The sequence below is a fragment of the Ictalurus furcatus genome, chromosome 13 (assembly GCF_023375685.1).
Source record: "Ictalurus furcatus strain D&B chromosome 13, Billie_1.0, whole genome shotgun sequence".
In the NCBI taxonomy this organism is placed as follows: Eukaryota; Metazoa; Chordata; class Actinopteri; order Siluriformes; family Ictaluridae; genus Ictalurus; species Ictalurus furcatus.
Genome location: NC_071267.1, coordinates 9,373,652 through 9,399,028, shown reverse-complemented (window position 1 = coordinate 9,399,028; position 25,377 = coordinate 9,373,652). Strand labels below are relative to the sequence as shown.

General features: G+C 39.7%; 1 protein-coding gene across 3 annotated transcripts in view; it reads right to left on the bottom strand.

Annotated features, from left to right (window-relative positions):
- The window catches only part of myof (myoferlin), a 38,436-nt gene that overhangs the window by 3,732 nt on the left and 9,327 nt on the right, over positions 1-25,377 (bottom strand). The window contains exons 4-47 of one of the 3 annotated variants that reach the window (XM_053639475.1): positions 23,091-23,199; positions 22,767-22,860; positions 19,711-19,838; positions 19,456-19,584; positions 19,268-19,330; positions 18,815-18,865; positions 18,682-18,712; positions 18,462-18,577; positions 18,177-18,303; positions 14,294-14,397; positions 14,137-14,205; positions 13,997-14,040; positions 13,572-13,654; positions 13,380-13,415; positions 12,557-12,681; positions 12,232-12,345; positions 11,954-12,131; positions 10,328-10,452; positions 10,094-10,203; positions 9,735-9,927; positions 9,415-9,570; positions 9,139-9,270; positions 8,861-9,024; positions 8,639-8,753; positions 8,390-8,492; positions 8,144-8,283; positions 7,816-7,986; positions 7,587-7,686; positions 7,309-7,386; positions 7,024-7,205; positions 5,333-5,491; positions 5,138-5,239; positions 4,207-4,368; positions 3,958-4,123; positions 3,753-3,823; positions 3,591-3,647; positions 3,257-3,265; positions 3,034-3,132; positions 2,659-2,787; positions 2,355-2,510; positions 2,155-2,246; positions 1,883-2,053; positions 438-586; positions 185-324 (exon numbers count right to left, since the gene is read on the bottom strand). In XM_053639475.1, coding sequence (XP_053495450.1) covers positions 185-324; positions 438-586; positions 1,883-2,053; positions 2,155-2,246; positions 2,355-2,510; positions 2,659-2,787; positions 3,034-3,132; positions 3,257-3,265; positions 3,591-3,647; positions 3,753-3,823; positions 3,958-4,123; positions 4,207-4,368; positions 5,138-5,239; positions 5,333-5,491; positions 7,024-7,205; positions 7,309-7,386; positions 7,587-7,686; positions 7,816-7,986; positions 8,144-8,283; positions 8,390-8,492; positions 8,639-8,753; positions 8,861-9,024; positions 9,139-9,270; positions 9,415-9,570; positions 9,735-9,927; positions 10,094-10,203; positions 10,328-10,452; positions 11,954-12,131; positions 12,232-12,345; positions 12,557-12,681; positions 13,380-13,415; positions 13,572-13,654; positions 13,997-14,040; positions 14,137-14,205; positions 14,294-14,397; positions 18,177-18,303; positions 18,462-18,577; positions 18,682-18,712; positions 18,815-18,865; positions 19,268-19,330; positions 19,456-19,584; positions 19,711-19,838; positions 22,767-22,860; positions 23,091-23,199 — 5,032 coding nt within the window. The remainder of the gene's footprint in view (positions 1-184; positions 325-437; positions 587-1,882; positions 2,054-2,154; positions 2,247-2,354; positions 2,511-2,658; positions 2,788-3,033; positions 3,133-3,256; positions 3,266-3,590; positions 3,648-3,752; positions 3,824-3,957; positions 4,124-4,206; positions 4,369-5,137; positions 5,240-5,332; positions 5,492-7,023; positions 7,206-7,308; positions 7,387-7,586; positions 7,687-7,815; positions 7,987-8,143; positions 8,284-8,389; positions 8,493-8,638; positions 8,754-8,860; positions 9,025-9,138; positions 9,271-9,414; positions 9,571-9,734; positions 9,928-10,093; positions 10,204-10,327; positions 10,453-11,953; positions 12,132-12,231; positions 12,346-12,556; positions 12,682-13,379; positions 13,416-13,571; positions 13,655-13,996; positions 14,041-14,136; positions 14,206-14,293; positions 14,398-18,176; positions 18,304-18,461; positions 18,578-18,681; positions 18,713-18,814; positions 18,866-19,267; positions 19,331-19,455; positions 19,585-19,710; positions 19,839-22,766; positions 22,861-23,090; positions 23,200-25,377) is intronic. The other 2 variants (XM_053639473.1, XM_053639474.1) reach the window with 2 other exon arrangements.

Sequence of the window (25,377 nt, the reverse complement as noted above, 5' to 3'; positions counted from 1 at the left end):
CTATATTGGAAAATAATCAACTGGTGGTAACAGCGTACATCACTCCACCCTGCTATTGATAATTTTCCTATAAAAGAATGTCCTGTCATTTTTTATTCTTTACATATTAAGTTACTTCCAAAATCTGTTCCAGTAACACAGATGTTCAGAGTGGTGCGTTACGAGGCGATTATATAGTAAAAACCTGAGACAGAGTGGGTTGGAAGGTGCTGTAGAGTGTTCTGGTTTCCACGTGCTCTGGAACAAGGCCTTGTGTCCTGAGAACATGCAGTGCGATCCGCTCATTCGGTGGGCCCAGGTGCTGGTGAATTTCTTTATTAGCCTCTACAGATATTTATAAAAGTATTCATTAATAATTAATTCAAATAAATTAGAGAACTGAATACTTTGGAAGGTTTAGCACACCAGTTAATAATAAAACGTAAAAAAAAAGTCACCAAAGTCAGAGAGCTGATATTCTCGCCCATTGAACGTTAAGGTGTTCCCGTTGTCCTCAGATCTAGGAGGAGACACTCCCTTCAGACGTGCAAGGTGCTGAAGAATCTGCGACGGCTTCAGCTGATCTCGCCACTGATTTGACCCAGATCTATTCTCTCAGGAATAACATCTGCAGGTCAGAGACTCATTCACAATAGTTTGATGATTATTTTGATAACCAATTAAGCTTATCATTATTTTTCGTATGAATTGATTAGTTGGATTAATTTAAATGATATTAAATATTAAAACTCTGTATCCAAAAAAGCGTTTTCCCAGCATTTCAGTCCACTAATATTATTACACAGCTCTTACATAGGCTTAATTAAATAACAGGTCATGAAATACAATGAAATATTACTGACATGTGTCAGACATTGTTACTGTTGTTATATGAGAATACTGTCAAATGCTCATGTCCAAGATTGTTTTCAATCAGACACTGTATGGTCATGGTATTCTGTACACTTTTACTGGTTCCATACACTTTTTTTTGCAACTAATAACAGGTCTTACTTATATTTCAAACCCTGATTTGTTCATTTCTGACCATCCATCCATCCACCCATCCATCCATCCATCCATCTTCTGCACTGTTTATAATACACAGGGTCGCTGGGATCCTGGAGCCTATCCCAGGGGACTAGGGGCACAAGGCGGGGGACACCCTGTACCCAAGGGCACAATGCACACACATTCACACACTACGGACAATTTGGAAGTGCCAATCAGCCTACAACACGTCTTCGGATTCAGGGAGAAAACCAGAGTACCGCAGGAAACCTCCGAAGCATGAGGAGCACATGCAAACTCCACGCACACAGGTTGGAGGTGGGAATCGAGCCCCCAACCCTGGAGGTCCGAGGCAAACATGCTAACCAGTAAGCCACCGTGCCTCCCCATTTCTGACCAGTCAAATTCAAAATAAAACCCAATATCTATATGCAGTGTGTGTCAGTATCTCAGTCAGTAAAATGGTAGTAGTATCTGCTCTGTTTGCACAAGGTGAATCATTTTTGGTGGTTGGAATCGATTCCAAGTCTTTGAAGCTGAATCACCATCGTTTTCAGTTTATGGAGTCAGTGAATCACTTCTTTTTGGGATCGACTCACAGCACCTTTGATATGAGCCAAAAGCAGGATGATGAATTGATTTAAGCAAGAAGCAGGATGGTGATTTTACACAAAATATACAGTACATAATAAAACCCTAACAATGTAGCGCTTATCAACAGTAAAAAAAAAAAAAGGTTTAACTATAAGCTAAGTGACGTAGTGCGTGCCACAGTGTGCGTTATAACGTAAACCAACTAATCCATAACAAAGTTTGTTGCCAGACACTTTCCTATTGAGTTTTTACAGCCCTATTTGAAATAACTTAAAGGTTTACGTATATGGTGTCTCACATGCAGTAAGTCTGCGGCAGACCACAGTAGGACCCGAAACGAGAAAGTAACCGGTTCTCCAGGTCAATCACCGTCTCTCCAACTTTCTCATCACGAGTAAGCAGGTCAAAGTCATAAACGGAGATCTTCAGGTCTTTGTCTTGAGGGAGGAAGCAGGACATCTCAAACATTCTGTTGATGAGAGAAAGAAAATGTGGTTAACTATAATGACATGGCGAACAAAAACATTAATGACTGTAATCCTTTCTTAAAAAAAAAAAAAATCACACTACCTTCCAAACACTGGGTTTAGGGTATTCGGTATGTAATTGTCTCTGTCATCCATAGTCTTCTTTCCCAAACTGATCTTAATGTATGGATCACACTACATAGAAAACAGTTTAAGTGACATTTAACAGAAGTGTATCATTTAGAAATACAGTTTGTGATTTAGGTGAAATGCTTATGCTGTGTTAACGCGCACGACACTTACTAAACCGTTGTTGTCTTTGGGTTGCAGGTCAACTGCTCTGATCACATAGATCCTGACGATACACTCCTGAGGGCCGCTGTCAGGAAGCTCTCTGAACTGCTGTGGAGGTGAAGGTATGGCCGGGTCATCTGAAAGCGGGTAGAGCTTGAAGGATCCCTGAAAACAATTGGTCATACAAACATACAGTCATTTAAGAAAGTAAAAATGATTCTTCCTATAGTATACATTTTAATACTCTTAATTAATCCATTTTTAAAAATCTGTTCAGGAAAAACCACACAGAACGTTTTTTTTTTTTTTTTACCTTAAACTCCCCGACTACAGAGGGATCGTCCTCACCGGTGTCGCTCTTTCCACGGTAGAGTTTGAAGGTGGAACAGAAATCTGTTAGCCCCTTATAATCAGCCACGTTTTCAAGTTCACAGTTGAACACCTGTAACAATATTAACAATTCAGCAACATTCAAAATTTGACATAAATATCTGTGCTTAATTTCGTTGACCGATTATTAGCTTACGTAATATGTTTATATAGGCATATGAACATCTGAGCTGCATGTGAAACACCTTTACATGCCGTCTGAGAGAATTCCATCTTACATAAAATATCTGGCCCATATTTATCTGAGACACTCCTTTGACAAAGGTAAATATTTAACGTACAGTAACTAAGAGCTTACCTTCAGGGTGTCATATCCTTTCTGAAGGTATGGGCCACATTTCTCATGTTCTCCAATTGAAGCATAAAGCTTACTCCACCAATCAATCATCTCTTTCTCCTGTAATACAATGTCAAGCAAAAAAACAACAACAACTTCAATGTTTCAATGTGCACTATGTTTGGAATACTGAGTATTATTCGAATACTTAATATGTAAAAAACAAAACAACAAAAAACTTCACCTTCTCTTGCTGTCAGGTTTGATCCCAAGAACAGAAAAAGAAGATAATGTTAAACATTAAATGAGCCGAAAATATAACAATAGCAATAATGTTGAAAGCAGAGACTCTGTGTTAGTCAGGTTTAAACTAAATCAACTCTAAATCACAGGAAGGTAAGCGATGAGCAAATGATACAGACGCATTGCTAATGTGTGGATTCAGCGATTTCTCCCCAATTTCCAAAGCAGTGAATTTTGGAAAGAAGAACAATTAAGTGATTTTAGATTCTCATGAGGGATTTTCACAGTGACCATAACATTTCCCAACTTGTTCAGGTCATTTATACCATACATACACGGAGTGGAAAAGATGGGGCCATTTTGTCAAACGCTGTTGAGATGCCGTGCATAAACTGAAAGTCACAATGCTGACAGTAAAAACACGCTCATAGACACGGATACAAAAGAGCCCTAAACATAATCCAGGTTAAGTAATGAGATTATGCCAAATACTCCACCTGTGTTTCGAGAAGAGGTCTTTCCTCTATGTTTATATGGAGCTCTTGAGGGGCGGCTGCCATTAAAGCCACTGCAGGAAAACCATATATGACAATTTCACAGCAAAGTACTGTACAAAATCTACAACACACCTTTTCTCTTCACAATACAACATCCTACAGAGACAATGTGGCTTTTAGAGGATTAATATATAGAAGATGGTACCTTTAGATGACATAGCCACTTCAGCCATGGTGCTATACGGGTCACATCTGTATTCTTCCAGTGAGTCAATGGTGCACTGGCCTACTACAGGCTTCCTCCCAAATGGCCTATGATCAATAACTTTCAGCACAATTGGAGGTGTGTACATCTCCTCTTTGGGCAAGAGCTTCAGGATGAGGTAACAGATGCCTTAGTTCATTAACATCCAAATCAGTTTGTTCTCAATAAAAACACAAAAACAGATCTTACCACTTTCAAAAGAAGAACATTTCCAGGAAAGTTGGGGCTCTTTTTCATGGTCTTGATGACTGCAGACTGAATCCTCTCACCTCCACACTCCACCACCAAGCTTGGGGAGGTCACAGGTGCCAACTGGTAGGGCTTCATGTTGCGCAAACCCCATGCCAGAATCTATACAAATCACATTAAAATGTAAAAAAAAAAAACAACTTGATCAACAATTACAAAGTTTTCCATCAGTCCAAAACATACTGTCATGTCACAGCAAACCAGTGACTACATTTCCCATATTGCACTGCGGCCTACAAACATTCCAAGGACTGCAATTCCAAGAACACTCATTCATTCTAATCACGTACACCTGCATCCAATCTCACACACAATCATACCACAGTTTAAAAGGACTTTCGAGGCTTTCACTCTTTGCGAACTACTGAGTGTTATCACCATACCAAGCATTTGTACCCTGTTCCTCATTTTGTTTCATGTTCTTTGATCTTGTTCTCGATTCTTGCCTTGTTTATGCCTTGTTTATGCCTTGTTTATGCCTTGTTTATGCCTTGTTTATGCCTTGTTTATGCCTTGTTTATGCCTTGTTTATGCCTGTTTGCTGATCGCCTGACCCATTGCCTGTTTTTGACCACATTAACGTGCCTCGAAAGTCATTTTAAACTGTGGTGTGATTGTGTGTGAGATTGGATGCAGGTGTGTGTGATTAGAATGAATGAGTGTTCTGGGAATTGCAGTCCATGGCGGCCATGTTTGTAGGCCACAGTGAAGGATGGAAAAGGTAGTCACTGGTTTGATGTGACATGACACATACTGTGGGTCCAGATGTGATTGCAACTGATTAGAGAAGAGAAACCATCTTTCGTAATGGTATTCAGTTAACAAATATTGCTGCATATCTATGTTCAAAAGGATTTAAAGCTCAGTTTACCTCTATGGCAGAGAGCTGCACTACAGGACGAACCCCCTGAGGCACCATGTATAGCATGTCTCCTCTCTTTGATGGGGCAAGGGGAAGTTCAGTCTCATTTCCCTGAGGAAAAAATCACAGACATATCACATTACGACTACACAGAATTAGTATCAGTTCATGATCAGTGATACTTTCTTAGCAGGAATTAGATACCTTGTTCCTTAAAATGAGCTCTGCAGAAACCAGTATTTGTCCAGCAGGCACTTCCTTGTGCATGACAGGGCACCAGAGAAGCTTAGGAGATGCATCCATGGCTGGGTTCAGTTTCACTAATGGCAGGCAGATACTCCTACCCAACAGCTCGTCTTTGCCCTGGAACATGCATGATCATGTTGAAGTATCTCGAAATTATGTCAAAGTTACATCACAATACAGTAACACCCCCCCCCCCCACTGCAGCTATTAAATCCCATTGCTGTGAAACCACTAAATTAGTCATAATTTATAAGCAAAGTGAAATAAGTCATATAATTAGTTGAATGACGTTAAAGTGTCATGTGATTTCAATATAAATACATGTCTTTCTTGAAGGCCCCAGGTTTTGTTAGAGAACTGACCTAAAGAAACAGCATCACGAAGAACAAGTTCTGGAAAAGTATCACTCAGAGTTTGATTATCAAAAAATATCTCAAAATTTTGAACCTCACATAGAGCACAGTTAAACCCATTATTTAAAAAAGTATAGAATAAGACACAGCCATGACAACTCATGTCAGTGACATCTAAGGAGGGCAGTCAGAGAAACAATCATGAAGCCATGGGTAACACTTAACATTTTGCTACCACCACCATGCTTCACTGTCTGGATGTTGTTCTTGAGGTGATGAGCAGTCATACAATGCAAGGCACTGTATGTCCAACGTATATACACCACCACTATACCATATATATATAAGCTTATAAGCCCGTCGTAAAACTATAAACATTAGCATAAAATCTGTATTTTCATCTGCAACTTCCTCAGTACTTTTCACTAAGATTATATTAAACATTAGAGCTTGACAAAATTCCATTATACCACAGCGCTGTTAAATTCTTGAATCTTATTGGTCAGAACATACAGCTAGCAGCCCTTACATCGCTGCAATGCAAATCACAGATTCTAATATATTATCGTTTCTGGAGTAACAACTTACACAGCGACTTGTATGTCAGACACTTGACATAAATAGATTTAAACGCATGTAATTGTTCATATGGTTTAGTTTTGTCAGTCTCCAGGGTCAGTGCTAAAGCTGTAAATGTCAGCAGTAAAGCTGCTCCATTAAGTTTTCAGACACAGATGATCTTTAGGACGGAGGGATTTGTGGTTTCTCAGGAACATGACAAGCTGTACCTTTTTGGCTTATTAACATAATGAGAGAGAGAAAGAGATACTGGTGAGGGAATGACTGTTCAGAGCTGTTTTAATGTATTTGATAACAGGAACTACTTTATCACTGATATGCCATTAAACGTATATTAAGTACAAGTATAAACAAAAAAGGTATGACTTGTCAGTTGTTAATCGATTTAAATGTAATCCTGTAAAGAGGAATAAAACACTTTGGGACATGCTGTTATTGGAAAATAATTGACCCCAACACTGATTATTTTCAGTATGATTTGTCATGTTTTATTCCTTACTTACTGGAGCAGTGGTGGCTCAGTGGTTAAAGGCTCTGCGTTACTGACCAGAATGTCAGGAGTTACTTGAGCAAGGCCCTTAACCCTCAACTGCTCAGTTGTATAAATGAGATTAATGTAAGTCGCTCTGGATAAGGGCATCTGCAAAATCCCATAAATGTAAAAAAAAATTTAAAACCTACAGCTTTTTAAAGTAGTTTAGGAAAATAAGGACAAACCACTTGGTCATTGTCGAATATCTCCAACACAACTTGAGGAGGGTTGCAGGCAATGGTTTGGGGATCCCCATAGATTTGCACTCTGTTGAAGATAAGAGTTTGATCCCAAGTTGGGTTCAAGGTGGACTTGACTGTTTCTGTGGTCTGGCTCATGTGCAAGAATGACACATGCACATATGGATCTGTAAACAAATCAATACAAAAAAAATCAAGGGCCATTACAAAACACAAGACTTAACATAAAATCAACAACAACAAAAAAAAGTCAGATAGTGGTTCCCTAACCCGAGAAACTATCTTTGTCCAAGGCAAGCAGGTTTCTGGCCTGGTAAACGTAGACCCGTAGGTGGTATTCATAGGCTCCTGCAACAATAGAAGATTGGAAATGATTAACATACACATATGAATGGATGAATAAGAAAGACAATCTATTACCATTTACACAGCACAGAAACATTACTTAGAACAGTATTAAACTAAACAGAATAAATTACCTTTTTAAAATTGGGAATATCAATCTTTTTCATGAAAAGTAACTTAAGAGTTAACGACATCTTACTTACGGTCAAAAGTACATGACACATTGGGTGTATTGGCTCCAAACAAGTTAGTGGCATCTGATTTTGAACCCTTCTCATCCCCCTTTCCTTCCATATCAATTCCCTGTAAAGTAAACCAAATACAAAACCCTAAGCCATAGAATAGTTATTATAAATGAATTAAATTCGTGTATTTCTTTCAGGAACTTACACACTGTAAATTAGTGCTGACAGCTTCATTAAGTTTACTCACCAGTGCCCCCTCTAATTTAAAGATGGCTGACGCCCCGATGCTATCAGAAGGTCCCATCTTCCTTCTCCAGCGGCGTCGGCGGAACGTATCAGAGGAGCGCTCCTTTTGGTGGAACTTCCATCCAATAAGAGAAGAAAACTCCCAACCTTCTGGATCTCCTGTATCTTTCTTCTAGTAAGGAAAAGAATAACGCGGAAAGGAAACACAATAAACTGATGAGGTGAGCTCAAAATGTCAATCCATATTTAATAAGAATTTGTTATTGGGAAAATAATGTGATTAAACAACTGACTAAATTGTATTTGAGTAGATAGCAGATTTACCATACCTCAGTTGCTGAGGCATCACCAGCCACTTTTTTGCGCGGTCGGATTTTTCTTCTACGGCGGTGGATATGGTACATTTTCTCAGCTGCCACCCATGACCTAGGCTTATCATCAGGAGGAATCGTGATGCCATATTCCCAACCTTCAACCAAAAACACGTTCTCAATACAGACAAAATAGGCAGTTGTCTAGCATAATTAATTTTTTAAACCCTATTGCGACAATGTACTGTATGTAAGGAGGCTAACCTCTCTCATCCACTGCCCTTTTCTCATCAAAGGTCCACTCATCCATCCATTTCCATCCACGTGGGCACTCTATCTCCTCTGGGGGACGAGCCTTCTCTCCATTCTGTAAGCAGTTACTATGCTCAGAATTCTCAAAAAAGTTTGTCAGGTTATTTATACATGTTATTTCTACATCAAAGCAATCCCTTGAAAGCATCCAACTATTAAAGTCTAAGGTACTGTATATTGTACGTGTACTGATATTCGTACCACATCTGTATACGGTTCTGACGCTGCTGCCCACTCTCCTCCAGGATAACGAGTCTGATTCTCGAATACTTCGTCCACAAACTCACTGTGTCCCGCATCAGCCTCCGTCAGCAAACTATCACACATATCACAATACAATTACAGTTAGCATACTAGTCACTAATTATGATATTATACACTGTACACTTAAAATCGAGCTAACCATCAAGCTAATCTTTGTACCTTTTCTCTGGATCCACGAACCAGTCACCATCCCACTGCCAACCTCCAGGGGGCATAAAATACTCCTGCTTTAGTTTCACTTTGCCAGTTACGTCAGAGAACTTAGGGCGATTCAGCAGACCCGAAGTACCCCATTTGCCCAACATTTTCGCCTGGTTCTCATACTGTCAAAAAGAAAAAAAATTTTTTTCCTAATCTATCATTTCTCCAGCAACCTCACTGAAGAGCGAACGTGATTGGGTAGATGATATATATAATGTAAATATAAATGGATTTACCAGTTCTGCAAAAACAGTGAATGTGCCCTCAGCATAAGCATTGAACTTTTTCTCGACTGCAGCTAATCCCAGCCACATATTCACCCGTATTTTTGCAGGGATCTTGGAACCCTTGTTTTTATCCATTGGGTACTGCAGAAGAAGACAGTTAGCTTTTCAGGACATAGTGTTATACTGAGTCAAGTTCTAGCCAGTGCTATTAGTACATAGTACACAAGTAGTGGAAATGCTCAATATTATTACTTTAGCAGAAGTGGTCTAATAGTAAAATAGTACCTTTAGAAAGATGGTCTGGGTTTTTCCACAGAACTGGCCACACGCCTCCTCGCTCTGCACTGAATACAGAACTTTATGAGCTGGAATGCGACTGTAGGCCACCCGTTTCTCTCCTCTCAACATCCAGATAATCACATCAGGCATGCTGTTCTGGGGCTGTAGAGAACATATAAAACTCATAAGATTGAAAATATGAACTGCAAATACAATTCACATTCTAATCATGCTGTAGAATTAGAGCAGGAGAGTGAGTTGTGTGAAACTTAAAATGAAACATAAAAAGGAAATAGCTGTTTAACAGGCTCTGAAAAAGTAACCACCTCCTCAGCCAGTTGTTTAAGTTTGTCCAGCCAGCTGTCAATAGTGGCCACACTCTCTGTAATGTTATCACTCTCCTGTAACATGTACTGAGCTGCGGTCAGGATGCTCTTGAAGGTGCTGTCTCGTAGCTTCTTAATCTGGATGTCCAGGGCTGTGAGGTTAGCCACACCCTCCAGGTCTGGGAGTTTACAGCTAAGGGGAATGATTTTGGATTTAGAAATACTGATGAAACACTGATGGCAAACCTTCATATCAGCCAATCTTTACATGATGATATTGATACTACATGTGTAAATAAACTCTAATACTTAAAGCATAATGCTGTAAAATGTGCAACAAGAAATAAAAATAGCCTCACCTGCTAATGTCCTCCATGAGTTGGCTTAAAAGCTTGTTCCAAATCTCAAACAGTTTTGTGTCTGAGACCTTAGCCTGTACTGCAGTTTTCAGCTCGGTGATATTATCTTCCTGGAATTAGTGAGCAGGTTATGGCAAACAGTTTACAACTCCAGTTAATCTCAGAGAGAATTAAGTTATCTGAATTTTTAAGAGTGCAGAATTAATGTCTATAACCAGTCAACAATATACATACCAAACGGTTTGCAATGTGGAGAATGATGTTAACAACATCTAAGCGATGACTGATATCCTCCCAAAATGACATCACGGCAACAACAGGCTTTGTGTCAGCCCAGGGCAAGTAGTAGTAGTGATTACCTATAAAGCCAGAATGGAGAGAATCATTAAGATGGAGCCAACCTGATTTTGCAATATACTCAGTATAATCCAAAACCACCATTCAACTGTAGACTCATTATATACCCTGAGTCCAAAGTATACTTTCAATATACCCTAAAAACCAAACTGACTCAACAGTATCCTCTCAATATACTCTGAAACCAAACTGATTACACAATATGCTCTCAGGATAACCCCAAAAAATCCTGATTCCTCAGTATACTCTCAGTATACCACAAAACAATCCTGATTCCACAGTATCCTTTCAATAGCTAACAACCAAACTGATTCTACAGTATACTCTCAATATACTTCTAAAAACCAAACGGATTCCACGGTATGCTCTCATTATACCACAAAACAACCCTGATTCTACAGTATCCTCTCAATATACTCTAAAAATCAAACTGATTCCACAGTATACTCTCAATATACTCTAAAAATCAAACTGATTCCACAGTATACTCTCAATATACTCTAAAAATCAAACTGATTCCACAGTATACTCTCAATATACTCTAAAAATCAAACTGATTCCACAGTATACTCTCAATATACTCTAAAAATCAAACTGATTCCACAGTATACTCTCAATATACTCTAAAAATCAAACTGATTCCACAGTATACTCTCAATATACTCTAAAAATCAAACTGATTCCACAGTATACTCTCAATATACTCTAAAAATCAAACTGATTCCACAGTATACTCTCAATATACTCTAAAAATCAAACTGATTCCACAGTATACTCTCAATATACTCTAAAAATCAAACTGGTTCCAAGTACACTGTCAGTATACCACACAACAACCCTGATTCCACAGTATGCTGACAGTATACCACAAAACAACCTTAAATTTACAGTATAACTTCAACATACTCTGATACTAAAATGATTCCACAATATGCTGTCTGCATACCCCGAAATAACGCTGACTCTAGACTATACTCTCAATATACTCTGAAAACAAACTGATTCCACAATATGCCTCAGTATACCCCAGACCCACGATTCCAGAGAACACTCTGAAACCAAACTAATTCGACAGTATGAACTTAGTTTTCTCTGAAACCACAGTGATTATGCTCCCAATACACTATGGAACCAAACCAGTTCTACAATATACTGTCACTACACTGCAAATTTGCCATGACTCCGCAGTATACTCTCAGTATACTCCAAACCACCTTGATTTCAGAGTATACTCTCATTATAAATTAAAATCACTCTGATTTCACAGAATGCTCTCAGTATACTCCAAAGCACTCCAATGCACTTAAGTATGTTAATATTATATTCTAAAACATTTAAATTCTGCAGTACATTTAGTATACCCTGTAGGATACTTAGATACCATCTTGATTCCTCTGTACAGTACTCAATACAATACTCAGTTTCAGTGTACTCAAAACCAAGTCAAGTGGCTTTATTGCCAGGTCTGATTCTTTAGTACATCAGTCTATTTATGGTCTTTACCATCAAACATGGCACAGCTGTATTGAGTGGTTGAAGCGAGAGGTTTGCATGTAGAGTCCAGCTTGTTGCCATAGTTCCCAATGCTAACTTCAAACTGAATAGGCTCCCCGGGCTCTTGTATCATAGTGGCACTGTGGAACACAGCACACAGGCAGTACTTCCTCCTTCGTTGGTATTTCTGTAAAATCAATTCATGAATTAAAATGACATAAAACACGACATGCAAAACAAAAGGCCAGAGATCACTAGTATCACAAATGCTCAATTGATGTAACTACCTGAGCAACCAAGATGTCATCATTCGGTATGGCCTCCACTTCCTTATCTGCCTTTCCCTCAAGTTTCGTGGAAAGCTCGATGAGTACTCGTCCTCTGTAGGCAGCCCCTTCACCCTTTGAGAAACATTTGAGGATATTGTTAAATGAAATATAAGTTGTCACTTGAGAAAAGCTGATAGGAAATCTTGAATAATTATCATCAAATGCAACTTTAAATCATTAGTTTATTTAAAAAATGTTCAGTTCTATTGAGTATATTAAGTGTAAAATGTTTTTTCTGATGACAACATTCTCAGAAAAGCTGTCAATATCAACAAGAACTTGCCTTTCCAAAGTTAAGGTCTTCATAAGGATCAATTAATCCTGTAAACTCCCTTGGGCCGCCATAAAGGTTAATGTAGCTTGGGCCAAATGCAGGCAGAAAACCAATTCCAGACTCCCCAGTTTCTCCTGTGAGAAAGGCAGATCTTTTATTTACATATGGCTTTCTTAAAATGATGACAGGGTTAGCTGAGCTATTGCATTCCAGAGAAGGGTATCTACTGTAGACTGAGATGTTAGAGATATGACAACATTGTTGTAGATATAGCACGGTTTAAGCACACTGTTAATGCTAAAGCCATTCCAGAGGTTTATAAGCGTTACACGTGTTAGTTGATTGAGGTATGCTGTATTAAGGATGCTATATCTACATTGACAATACCGATTAGCACAATACAAAACTACTTAAATGTCATACACTGTGAATAACAGTATTTTCACAACTCACTTATCGATACAGTGTATCTGTCAAGATGCATTATAGAAGAAGAAAGGCAACAAAAGACATTCCATGTTTCATTCCATTCCATACAACAAAAGAAGGTTTAAATATATAAGCCCATGCACTACTGGTAATTTGCTTAATAGAGCAAGTAATATACGATTACTTGCAACCCTTTCTTCAGGGTATATGACATAACATTATATCGTTAGGTATGCGGCATAGTTATAGAATATTACTAACGAACACTAAACAAGCAAGCAAAGAAACAGTGACTGACAAATCTGGGGGTTTTTTTAGTTTTTTTTTTTTTTATTGTGCTTGTAACTACTGACCAGCATGCACAGTGCTATGAAAATACTGAAGGGAGGTGAACCTATTTAACCTGTATATCCTGGAAACCCATTTCCTGGATCCTCGTCTAGTACAGCAGAACAAAAAAAATAGGAAAGACATTTAAAAAGGAAACCCCAGAACAACCCATTTCATTACAGTGCAGTACCCCAACTAAGTGCTGGTTTATACTGTAACACTGAGATGTAATGCTATAATTCAGACTACACCCTAAATGCCATACCTTCGACTTCACCACCAGAGGACGCTATTGATGTCAGATTCAAGTACGTAGTGCCTATGGCATCATTTCTCGTGAGGCGATCCCTAAAGAGGGGGAAGGGATTGAGAGACTCAGTGAGTTAAAATGAGTTAGCATGTGAGTCGATATGCGTGGCAGTCACAGCCCAGCACTGGATCTCCTCAGATTTTCCACAGTTCTCTCAGTGGGCTTTAGCAGAGGAATGCACTGTGGGAGAGGGAGGGAAAACACCACACTGACTCATACAGTCTGCCGGGATCCACCCAGCTTTCACAATCTCCCATTACAAAGTCCTGTTTAGTTTGCGACAGTCTCCCAAAGCAACACTACAAGCATGCTTCATTTTCTCGTCTCCTCTACAGCTTTGCCTCAGAGTCACCAGCCAAGAATGTGTTAAAGGAACTCACCAATCGAATACAGTCAGTTTGATCCGTTCACACATAGATGGAAACTACAGATGGGGAAAAATATTTCCATTAAGCTATTTTATATATATATAAAATAATCATACACATAAAGAAATCGCAAAGCCGCCCATCATTATTACCTTAACCTGAAGATTAAGCAGTTCGTTCCATTCAGGGTTTGCATTCTTCTCAATTACTTTTGTGCACAGCTATGGAGAAAAACAAAAAGCATAACTCAAAGATACATTACACCCAAAGTTTTCTCAGTTGAGAGTAAAATTCCTGATGATGCTATACCTTCTTCCCAGCGAACCAGGCCTCGATGAATGGATCGACTAGATTCTTTTTATTGCTTTCTCCTCCAAATGCCTCTTTCAAAGACTGAGAGATGGAGTCATCCACTGAAAGTGTAGAACATTATCAGTAAACTGTGTTAGGGATGTTACAAAAAGCTAATAGGACTGATATGAGTGAGAGAATGTGGTTCCGTTCCTGTATACAGCAAGATATACAGTACAAAAACACTCTTTTACTAATAGTGCTACATGAAATGGGGATAGGGCTGCAGGATAAAGGCTATAATAATAATCTTTATTATAGCCTTATTATATCACAACACTGTTGAAATCTCAATTATGATTGGCCAGAAGGTGTTGATTAAGTTTCTATAATAGCATGGCTCAGCTACATGGCAAATCACAGGTTTATACTAATATGTTTGTGCAGTAATATATTAATACACTTTAACATGTTATCATTTCTATAGTACCAACTTACACGCTCCACATAAATGAAGTAAAAAAAACATGTAAATGTAATTATGGTGATATGGTGAAGAAAAATAAATAAATAAATAAATAAATAAATATGACCTCATTCTTTTTGACATAAAAATTTGCAATTGATGGTCCCCCAAGGTTGAGAGATGGTCTCATTAATGAGCTTCGTAATCAATTCCCCTCAATTTAATCCCAGGTTAGGAACCTTGGTATCATCCTTTACGGATCAATTTACGGATCAATTACGGATTATTTCCAAACTTAAAACATTTTTATCTTTCCGAAATTTGGAAAATTATATTCATGCTTTTATCACATTGCGCTTAGATTATTGTAATTCATTGTACTTGGGTCTTCCTCAGTCGTCTCTTGCTCATCTCCACATGGTTCAAAATGCAGCTGCAAGGCTGTTGACCAGTGCAAAGAAATATGATCATGTGACCCCAATTTTAGCATCGCTCCATTGGCTCCCGGTACATTTTCGGATCCAGTTTAAGATTTTGTTGTTTGTTTTTAAAACTCTTAATGATCAAGCGCCATCTTATCTCAAAGATATTCTTACACCATATTCATCTAGCAGATTTTTAAGATCTTCTGATAGGTTTCTTCTGTAAGTCCCTCGATCCCGTTTAAAAACTAAGGGAGATAGAGATTTTTCAGTCAGTGCCCCTCGTTTATGGAATCAATTGCCAGTGGATATCCGCATTGCACCTTCTATTATTATTTTTAAAAAGTGGCTGAAAGCATATCTCTTCTCCCAGGTGTTTTAATCTATTTTTTACTATTGGCTATTATCTGTCTCTATTTGGTTTTATTCTGTTTTCTATTAAACATTTCTTACTCTGTTCAGCACTTTAGTCAGCTTTGTTGTGTTTCAATGTACTATATAAATAAAATTTACTTACTTACTGTCATGATCTCACCAGCAGATGGCGCTGCGGCGGCGATGTGCACGGAGAGCTGGAGGGTATTTCCAGGCCATGTTCTAGTTTCCTGACCTATGGGGAGGTCTCAGCTCAGTGACGACCTTGGGGTCCCTGCCCGAGGTCAACGAGGCGACCTCGGTGCCCCCACCCGAGGTCAACGTGGCGACCTCGGGGTCCCAGCCCGAGGTCAACGCGGCGACCTCGGGGTCCCCAGCCGAGGTCAACGTGGCGACCTCGGGGTCCCCGCCCGAGGTCAATGTGGCGACCTCAGGGCCCCAGCCCGAGGTCAACGTGGCGACCTCGGGGTCCCAGCCTGAGGTCAACGAGACAACCTCGGAGACCCCGCCTGAGGTCAACATGGTGACCTCAGAGCTCCAGCAGGAGACCTACGGGGAGGTCTCAGCTCCGGAGATCCAGCCCGAGGTCAACGTGACGACCTCGGGGTCCCTGCCCGAGGTCAACGTGGCGACCTCGGGGTCCCAGCCTGAGGTCAACGTAGCGACCTCGGGGTCCCCGCCGAGGTCAACGAGGCAACCTCGGGGCCCCCGCCTGAGGTCAACGTGGCGACCTCGGGGTCCCAGCCCGAGGTCAACGTGGCGACCTCGGGGTCCTTGCCGAGGTCTACGTGGCGACCTCAGGGTCCCTGCCCGAGGTCAACGTGGCGACCTCGGGGCGCCAGCCCGAGGTCAACGTGGCGACCTCTGGGTCCCAGCCCGAGGTCAATGAGGCGACCTCGGAGCCTCTGCCTGAGGTCAACATCGCGACCTCGGAGCTCCAGCTGGAGACCCACGCGGAGGTCGCAGCTGCTGAGGAACCCGCCCTGCTGTCTTGTCCAGAGGAGGAAGCTGTCCCACTGTCCTGTCCCGCCAAGGAAGCTGTCCCGATGTCCTGTCCTGCTGAGGAAGCTGTCCCGTTGTCCTGTCCCGCAGAGGACGTCTCTCCGCATTCCAGCCCCGCAGAAGACATCTCTCCGCATTCCAGCACCGCAGAGGACTTCTCTCTGCGTTCCAGCCCCGCAGAGGACGTCTCTCCGCGTTCCAGCCACACAGAGGACGTCTCGCCGCGTTCCAGCCCTGCAGAGGACGTATCGCCGTGTTCCAGCCCCGCAGAGGACGTTGCCCCGAGCTCCAGCCCCGTGGTAGACATCGCCCCATGCCCCAGCCCCGCTGAGGTTGGGGCTCCGCCTGTCTGCTGCCCGGCGGAGGCTGCTCTGTTTCCTGATGCAGCAAAAGACAGGTTACCCAGGGGACCAGGACCGCCTTTGGAGGGGGGTTCTATCACGATCTCGCCAGCAGATGGTGCTGCGGCGGCGATGTGCGCGGAGAGCCGGAGGGCGCGCATGCACGAACCAGAGCGAGCACATGCTCACGAGTTACATAGGAACCACGGAGACTTTGTTTACAATGGACATGTGCGTTTGTTTCTGTTTTGTCTATTCCTTGTTTAGTTATTGGTGGATATGCGAGGGCGCGTCTCAATTGTTACCAGCTGTCAGCGTTTAAGGTAAATGACATTAGTTATTTAAAGCCCTCGTGTTGCTGCACACTTCGCACAGGATTAGATGTAAAGGAGTTACATGTGTAATGGTGCCACGCGGTAACGTTTCCATGCCCTGCTCTGATTTCATGTTTCACGCCTCGGTTCTAGTTAAATGAGTAAAGGTTTAAATGGTAGTTGTGCCACGCGGTAGCATTTCCATGTCTTATGCAAGTTTCTTGTTTCATGCCTTAGTTCTAGTTAAATGATAGATGAGTAAATGTTTACATGTGTAATTGTGCTAAGCGGTAGTATTTCCAGGCCATGTTCTAGATTCCTGTTCAAGTTTTATGTTTAGACCTTGTTTCCCGTTTTCTTGTACGTCGACTTTAGTTGTAAATAAAGACTTTGACCTGCATTTGCTTCCTGTATAGTCTCGTTTTGTAACACTTACTTACTTACTTACTTTCTGTGAGATGTTTTACATCTTACATTTTTGGAAGGAGTCTCCAGTGTCCTCTCCAGGAGGTAAAGCTGTAACCTTTTTTGAAGCTAGTGCCGAAACAACTGTTTATAACTATTATAACATAAGCAATAACAGGAACTACACTGTCACATGGACATTCCACAAAAAAAATAATAATTAATTAAAAAAATTCACTATAGACAGATTAAAAAGTATGACCTTATTCTTTAGTACATAAAAATTTGCAATTGATGGCAAATTGCTGCTGTAAAACATTTTTCCCAATGTGCTGCTATTGGAAAATAATCAACATGATTACGTGATTGTTTTTCTATAACAGCACACATTTTGTGTTCTATTCTTTACTTATTCTGCTAAAACAGGACTAAAACAAATGGCTGTATAATGTAAGGCTTCAAACATGGTCATGAACCAGGTATGCTCCAGACGTTCTCCATTAAACACATTACAGCACTGCATGATGTACAGAAATATTAGTTGATATAATGGTGTGTTGTGAGATTCTGGCTTACTTTGGGGGACATCCTCGGCACGAAACACCTTGAGCTGCAGTGTAACCCATCTCAGTGCGACTCCAGCTGGCAGCAGAAGATTACTCTCTACATCATCATTATCACTGTCTCGCTCCCTCTTCTCCACCTGTCCAATTAGGCAGGAATACTAGTCAGTTTTTTCCCCACTCAGGAGGCCTACTGAGCACCTTGTTACTGTGTTACCCTCCATTATTTTGTCAATTATAGTGTTATTCCTTAAAACAATAATGAGGACATGCAGACATAATCAGACAAAATGAGTACCGGAGGATCGTCCCCGGTCCCCACGATGAACATGCTGACTTTCAGGTAGCCCTTTGCTCCAGAGCTCGAGTCATCAGGGTCATTTAAAAGCAGCCATTTCCTCATGACACAGTGAGCTACAGCCAACAGTAAAAAGCACACACAATGTCACTGTTCCGTTAAAGTGAACATTAGCAATAATATGTTAATCAAGCCGCAGTGGGGAATTTCAAAAACATACCTGGTTCGTCGTAGATGTAGCCGACATCAATCTGAGACATTAAGGAGAATAAAACAAATGAATTTTAACGTCATGAATCCCATAGTGCAATTCACTCTTTTACACTACTGGATGTAGAGAATATATAGAGTACCTTAAATTCTCCCATAAGACTGTCAGACCTCAGTGATGAAGAGTTGTACACCTGTAGCAGAAGTGAACAGCTTCTTCATATAGTTTAGAGAATTATTTATCTCTCCATTTTTGAATACGCTTAAGACAACATAGAACATACTGTATAATGTCATTAAAATACTCAAAAGCAAATTTGAAGCAAATAAAAATATCAAGTAAAATATACAATGATTAGGCTAGTGTTGACAATACAAAACATTCTGTGCCAAAAAAATGAGTCGATTTGATGACACTCAAAGAAGATCTGAATTCTGCCGAGGTCCTTTTTGGCTAAAAGCTTGTACTACAATACAGATAGAGGTAAACATATAATAGTGGTTTTAAAGGCAACACAACAATATAATAAACTTTGATTGAACCTGATATGATATTTTCATGTCAGCACATTCCTATGTGAATCGTTTGTACTAACCCGAATGCTGACATGTTGATCAAAAAGGTCTGATGGCAGCATGTGGACATTGTAGAAGAACATCTGCAAAAAGTTATAATAAAATAATTATTTATTTATGCAGCGCATTGACAAAGAGTAGAGTTTACTTGAGTGTTTATGTACATCCTAGCAACATCGATCCTGTCAGTAAAGATTTACATTGGTACCTCATCAAAGAAGGGGTTATTTCCTCTTTTGATGCGAGTTCTGTGGGTCTCTCCACACACATTTATTTTCACAACAGGCTTTATGTTGTTTCCAGGCAACTGGCGACCCTCGATGATCCGGACCCGGATCTTGATTATGAAAGAAAAATCTGGTCACTTACAAAGCTGGTGTCTGAACTGAAGCAGTACTAAAGTTAAATGGCACTGATTTAGGAATAAAGTCCTTTCTTATGCAAGGTATGGAAGTCACTGTACCTGGAAGTCCTGCGGTTTGTTGGATAAAGGCCGCTGTTTTCTAGTCCTCCGTTGAGAATTTTGGCCCGGCTGAGCAGAAGATGGTAAACCCCCCGTATCAGCGGCATCTTCATCTCCATCAGCCCCACCTGCTCAAGAGAAAAAAACATATATTTTTTAGATTACATTAATGTTAAAATTTAAAATTCAATTGTTGCCGTTTGGCAACAATGTGCAATGGTGGAAACTATCATCCAGTCAAGCGTGCTTCCTGACCCACGCTTGTTCTTGACTATGTTTTTGCCTATTGATTTAGATTTGTCTGCCTGTCTCTTTTAATAAAGCTTTTAACTGCACTTGCATCCATCTCCATCCCACTGTACTTCAACATGGAAAAGCAGAGGAGTGGTGGCACCAGGATAACCATGCCAGCACTTAACGCCATCCTTTTTTCTCAGTGGACTTTCCTGACTACCCCTGAACCATATGATGGATTTTAGGTTTTTGATCCTACCCTCATTTCCTCGTTTCTTGTCTACACTCAGTTTATGCCCGTTTGTAGATCGCCTGACCCACGCTTGACTATGTTTTTGCTTATTGATTTGGATTTGTCTGCCTGTCTCTTTAAAAAAAACCTTTTAACTTGCATCCGTCTCCATCCCACATTACATGACAGTCAAAAATAACACAAAATGTATTGAGTTTTTTTGCCACCTAGTAAGCATGTAAAAGGTATATCTTTTAGAAAGGAATTACAGCTGTAAAAATAATGTGGATGGATTTACTCACTCAAAGTAAATGCACAATTTGATCAAAACATCTTTTAAATTAATTCTCTTGAATTCCTAATTGTCTCTCTTGAAGCGTAAAATCTAGAAAATAAGGCACAATCGCAAAATGTCTGAAATTACAACAGTTTTTCTTACTTTGAATGTAAAAAAAAATATGTAAATATACTATTAGAGAAGCCTAGTGTCTTTTTTGCTATGTAGGCCTGTTTCAATTCATGAATGCACATACCACACTTCTGTTATGGCATGTTGTTGCTATGACAACAATTACATTTGACCATTTAACAGAATACTCAAAATGTATACTCAAATACTCAAAGGGCAAACAGCACTTCCTGGTCATGTGAAATGGCATTTTTTTGTTATTTCAAGGCTAAAAGTCCCCCTTTTCCAGTTACATAGGAAAATAATTGTTGTCAAAAAATTGGAGGAACATTCATTGTTGCCACATGGCAAAACCATGCAGCAAAGGGTTAATCATTGCCTAATCAAAACACAATCCAAACTACTATGCATTATTGAAACCGACATGGCACTAATGTCAAATCCACAATGTCAGCTGATAAAGACATAATGGAAACTTGTTCAGCAGAACAGGGGTGTTAGCTGAACTGCTGAGATTCTTCTCCATAAAAAAACTTTTTAAAACGTACTTCCAAATAGACTGTTTGCATGAATCTTTTTCTTGCTTATAAAAGCTAATTGAAAATTGGACAAAAAGTTGTATTTATCATAAAACTTGCCTCGGGTATTATCACTGTTTGCAGGACGACCAGACAGATAAAATATAAAACTTCTGGCGATCTAACATGAGACTAGGCTAGTTTGGTGTCGCTAGCCAAGGAGAGGCACAACTAAGCTATCACTGTATGGGTTTAGCTGCTACAGTGTCATGAAAAGTACTTTATCTTCCCTTATGCTCTACTCATTTCATGTTCATGTAACTTATACATATTCACGAACTCATATTCATAAACTCATAAATATACTCACAAACTCATAAATACACACCATGTTTTCCTGCTCAGAACGAGAGGATGTTACGGTTTCAGTTTCAACCCATTTACTGGTAAATAAATAAATAAATAAATAAATAATCAGCGTTTTTACATTTTATCCATTTTTTTTCCACACTGACTGTGAGCTTGTGTTTGGCAGAATTGAGAGCTGTCAGCCAATAAAACATGAGTGTTTCCACGTATTTTACTGTAAACCCTGTCTGATTGGTCTAACCTCCGTTCACTGAAGATATAAAATGACAGGCTGTCTTCTTTTACTGATGTTCAGTTATGTAGTGACAAACCGCTCCAAGTGGAGAATTATTCGGGAGCGAAATAAAAGCCAGGTTATGCCCCTGCAGTAGACTAAGACTAGGGTAATGTCACTGTCTCAGTGGTGTGTGGCCAATGTTCTGCTTCACCACAATTCAAATCACACGGACCCAATTACCGGATAACCAGTTTTCTGTTTTCATTTAGCACTGTATACCGCCTTTGTGTTTACTCTACGGTAGCTTGTTCTTGTTTGCATTCATAGTGTTTTCTTCGTAGCGTGCCTTTGTGCTTCACTGCACTTGTAACCTTTTTTTTTTTTTTTGGTGTATATTAAGATCTCTTGTGTGTTTGTGTTATCTAACTGAAGTAATAAAGTAAATAGTAAATAGTAATAAAGTCATGTTTTTTTTTTTTTAAAAGGTACAGAAAATATGAAACAATCATCAGGTTCAATTAAAACCAAATGACTACTTAACTAATAGGTAGCAATTAAGTTTTCTGCCTGTACACCTACATTTTTTATTTGATGTAAATGTCAAAAGTCTTCAAAAAGTGAAGGAAAGCAGTGGGTATACGAGATGTAGGTGTGCCAGTTAGACAAAAACCACAGAAACAACAACAACAACAAAAAGAGTTATTTTAGGAGTTTTCTACAAATGGCTGAAGGATCCAATTTAAATCTCCTTCTTTCTGTCAAAACTACACTAGAAGGTTCACATGAGGTTCGTGAGCTAATATTAGCCCGAGATTTTTAAATGACCAGAACATAAAATGTAGACCTTAGTAAACAATATGTTGGTAATATGATATTGGGTTTTATACAATGAATAGATGATACCATTACAATGTTTGAAAACTAGTTCAACAGCATTCCACCGAGAATAGAAGCTGTTTTGGAAAAAAAAAGCAGTCCAGCATCCTACCTATCTAAATTTTTGTTGCTTTAGGGTGTATCAGTAACAATTCCTAGAAGGACAAAAACAAATTCCAGACAGAGTGACCTAACACATACCTGCATTCCCTGCCACACCACCATCATGTTGATCATTTGGGTTCGGAGGAGCGTTAGCTGGCGGTTCATAACCAATGACGAGATCGATCGTGGCCTACAGTTAGAGAGATTGGCTTTAAAGATTAAGAACATTAGGCTTGCTTTCTCTCATGTGCTTTATGAAATGAAATCTACGTTTATAACGCGTAGAATGTTTATGAACATGGCAAGTAAGGTAAACTATAAGTGGAAAGCTGTTTTAATCTTTTTTTTTACACGTTAAAAATGAAGGTAAACACAATAAAAATGAATACACAATAAAAATGAAAAAGTTAGAGCACTTACTCCAATATTTTGCCCACTGTCATTGACTAAAGCCAAATTCTTTGAAGGGATTGACTTTACTTGACCACTTGCTAGGTCTTTTAAGTAGACTTTTGCAGAGCCAATAAACCTGTAACAAAAGGTCAGATCAAATTTTGCAGTGATTGTGTCGGCTAACAGATCATGACGATGAACGCAAAACTATTAAAACTTTAATATCAGAGTGAGACAAATTAAAACCATAATTGTATTTATTTACATTGTTTATTGCAATTAGGTGCCACAAAAGTGTATCAGGTTTAACCCTTTCTCGCAATACACTGGCGTTCCATACTTATCAGACATTTTCAAATAATGTAAATAAAAGAATTATTTTATCAAATTAAAGTCTGCAAGTCTGTTATAAGATTAGTCAGGACACTGTTGGGTTTCTGTATGTAGACTATCTTGACTGTTTAGCAGCTGGTGAGCAGGGTGATGGGAAAGAGGATTGTGAGCCCCCTGCTGGGCAAACAATTCATATACCTCTTTACAATAACCTTGATATAGAGATAAAACGGACAGCACTACTAAAACTTTTTTGATAGTTAAACACTGCCACAGTAAAATTATAACATTTAAACCTAGTAGGCTACTTTCATATGAGCCATTAACCACTACTATGGAGTGTGACATAAGAAATAAATTCAATGCTGAACATGGGCACCCCCAAAACAGACTGAAATTCCATTTTTTGGCCTCTGGTAAAAGTAGAATGGGCTACTGAGAACAATGGACCACATTTTTACCAGGGAAACATTCATTGTTTTATCAAATTTGTCACACTTTTAAGGTTTTCATTTGACTGAGCCTTGGAATTTGAGGCAACACTGCCTGATAAGACCAAGGCACTGTGTTAATGATGTAGAGGGGAAATGCCTAGCATTCTGCTTAAAGCTCCGGACACAGAGGCCAAGGCAAACTGAGATTTGCACTGTCTGCACTTCATAAAAATCAGGAATTTTTCAGGAAGAGCAAAGCTGAGTTTATCTGAAGCCTGACTCCCATAAAAAAGAAGCTTTGTGTGTTTTGTGACATGTCAGGCAAAGAGGAAACCTCCTCCCAGTGCAAACATTCATCTAGCTCACTAAAGACATACAGGCTTTGCCAGCCTATCATCACAAGTATTTCAAAGCTTAACCGGAGAGAGAATGTTTGCTGTGGAACTTTATGTGCATACTGGGAGTGCTTCATCTACAAACACTGACTTATTCGTAACATACATGATGTGGATATTAACATGCTAGACCTCCTTAAGCACACATTTTAATTAATTGTTAGTCATGGTTTGGCTAATATTAATTCAACTCCATTGGTGTGTGTTTTGTTGGTTTGAAACTTAAAGAGGGAGTGAAGAATGTTATGTCTCTCTTGTGTAGAGCACTTGTAATGTTAATGTTAATGTTATTCTATACTAGCCTAGGTAATATTATTTCCAGTGTATGATAATTGAAATAACTGGAATTTGCTCTTGGAATACAAACATTATAATAGTCCATCCATCGTCCATCCATTGTGGGGGAGCCTGGAGCTTGTCCCAGGGAACTCGAGGCACAAGGCGGGGTACCGCCTGGATGGGATGCCAACCCATCACAGGGCAACAATCGCATACGTTCACCCACTACAGACAATTTGGAAATGCCAATCAGCCTACAATGCGTGTCTTTGGACTGGGAGAGGAAACCAGAATACCAAGAGGAAACCCCTGAAACACAGGGAGATCATGCAAGCTCCACACACACAGGGCGGAGGTGGGATTTGAACCCCCAACCCTGGAGGTACGTGTCAAACGTCCTAATGTTTTTGATGATGGCATCACTCTAACATCTCCTGTAGGTGTTCAACTGCGTTGAGATCTAGTGATTGTGAAGGCCGTGGTATATAATTGACATCATTTTCAGAGTCAACAAATCATTCGGCGGGCCCTCGTGCATGGTGGATGGGGGCGGAGTTTCTTGGAAGCGAAACCAGTCAGAACAACTTTATATTGATTTGCAGTGATGCTTCACTCTAACGAGACAAGTGGAGACAAACCATACAACCCAAATAAATGCCCCTGACAGCATAATGGAGCCACCAGTACAGATAAGGAAATATTCTATGGTCTTCTCATAACCAAACATGCAGTGGTATGCTTAAAAGCATGATTTTGGATCAATACGGTATACACACAGTGATGATCAATCTTTATATGACAATAAAACAGAAGCATATAGTTTGCTACGTATAGTCTCAGTCTAAACCCCAGCAACCAATGATCTACTGTATA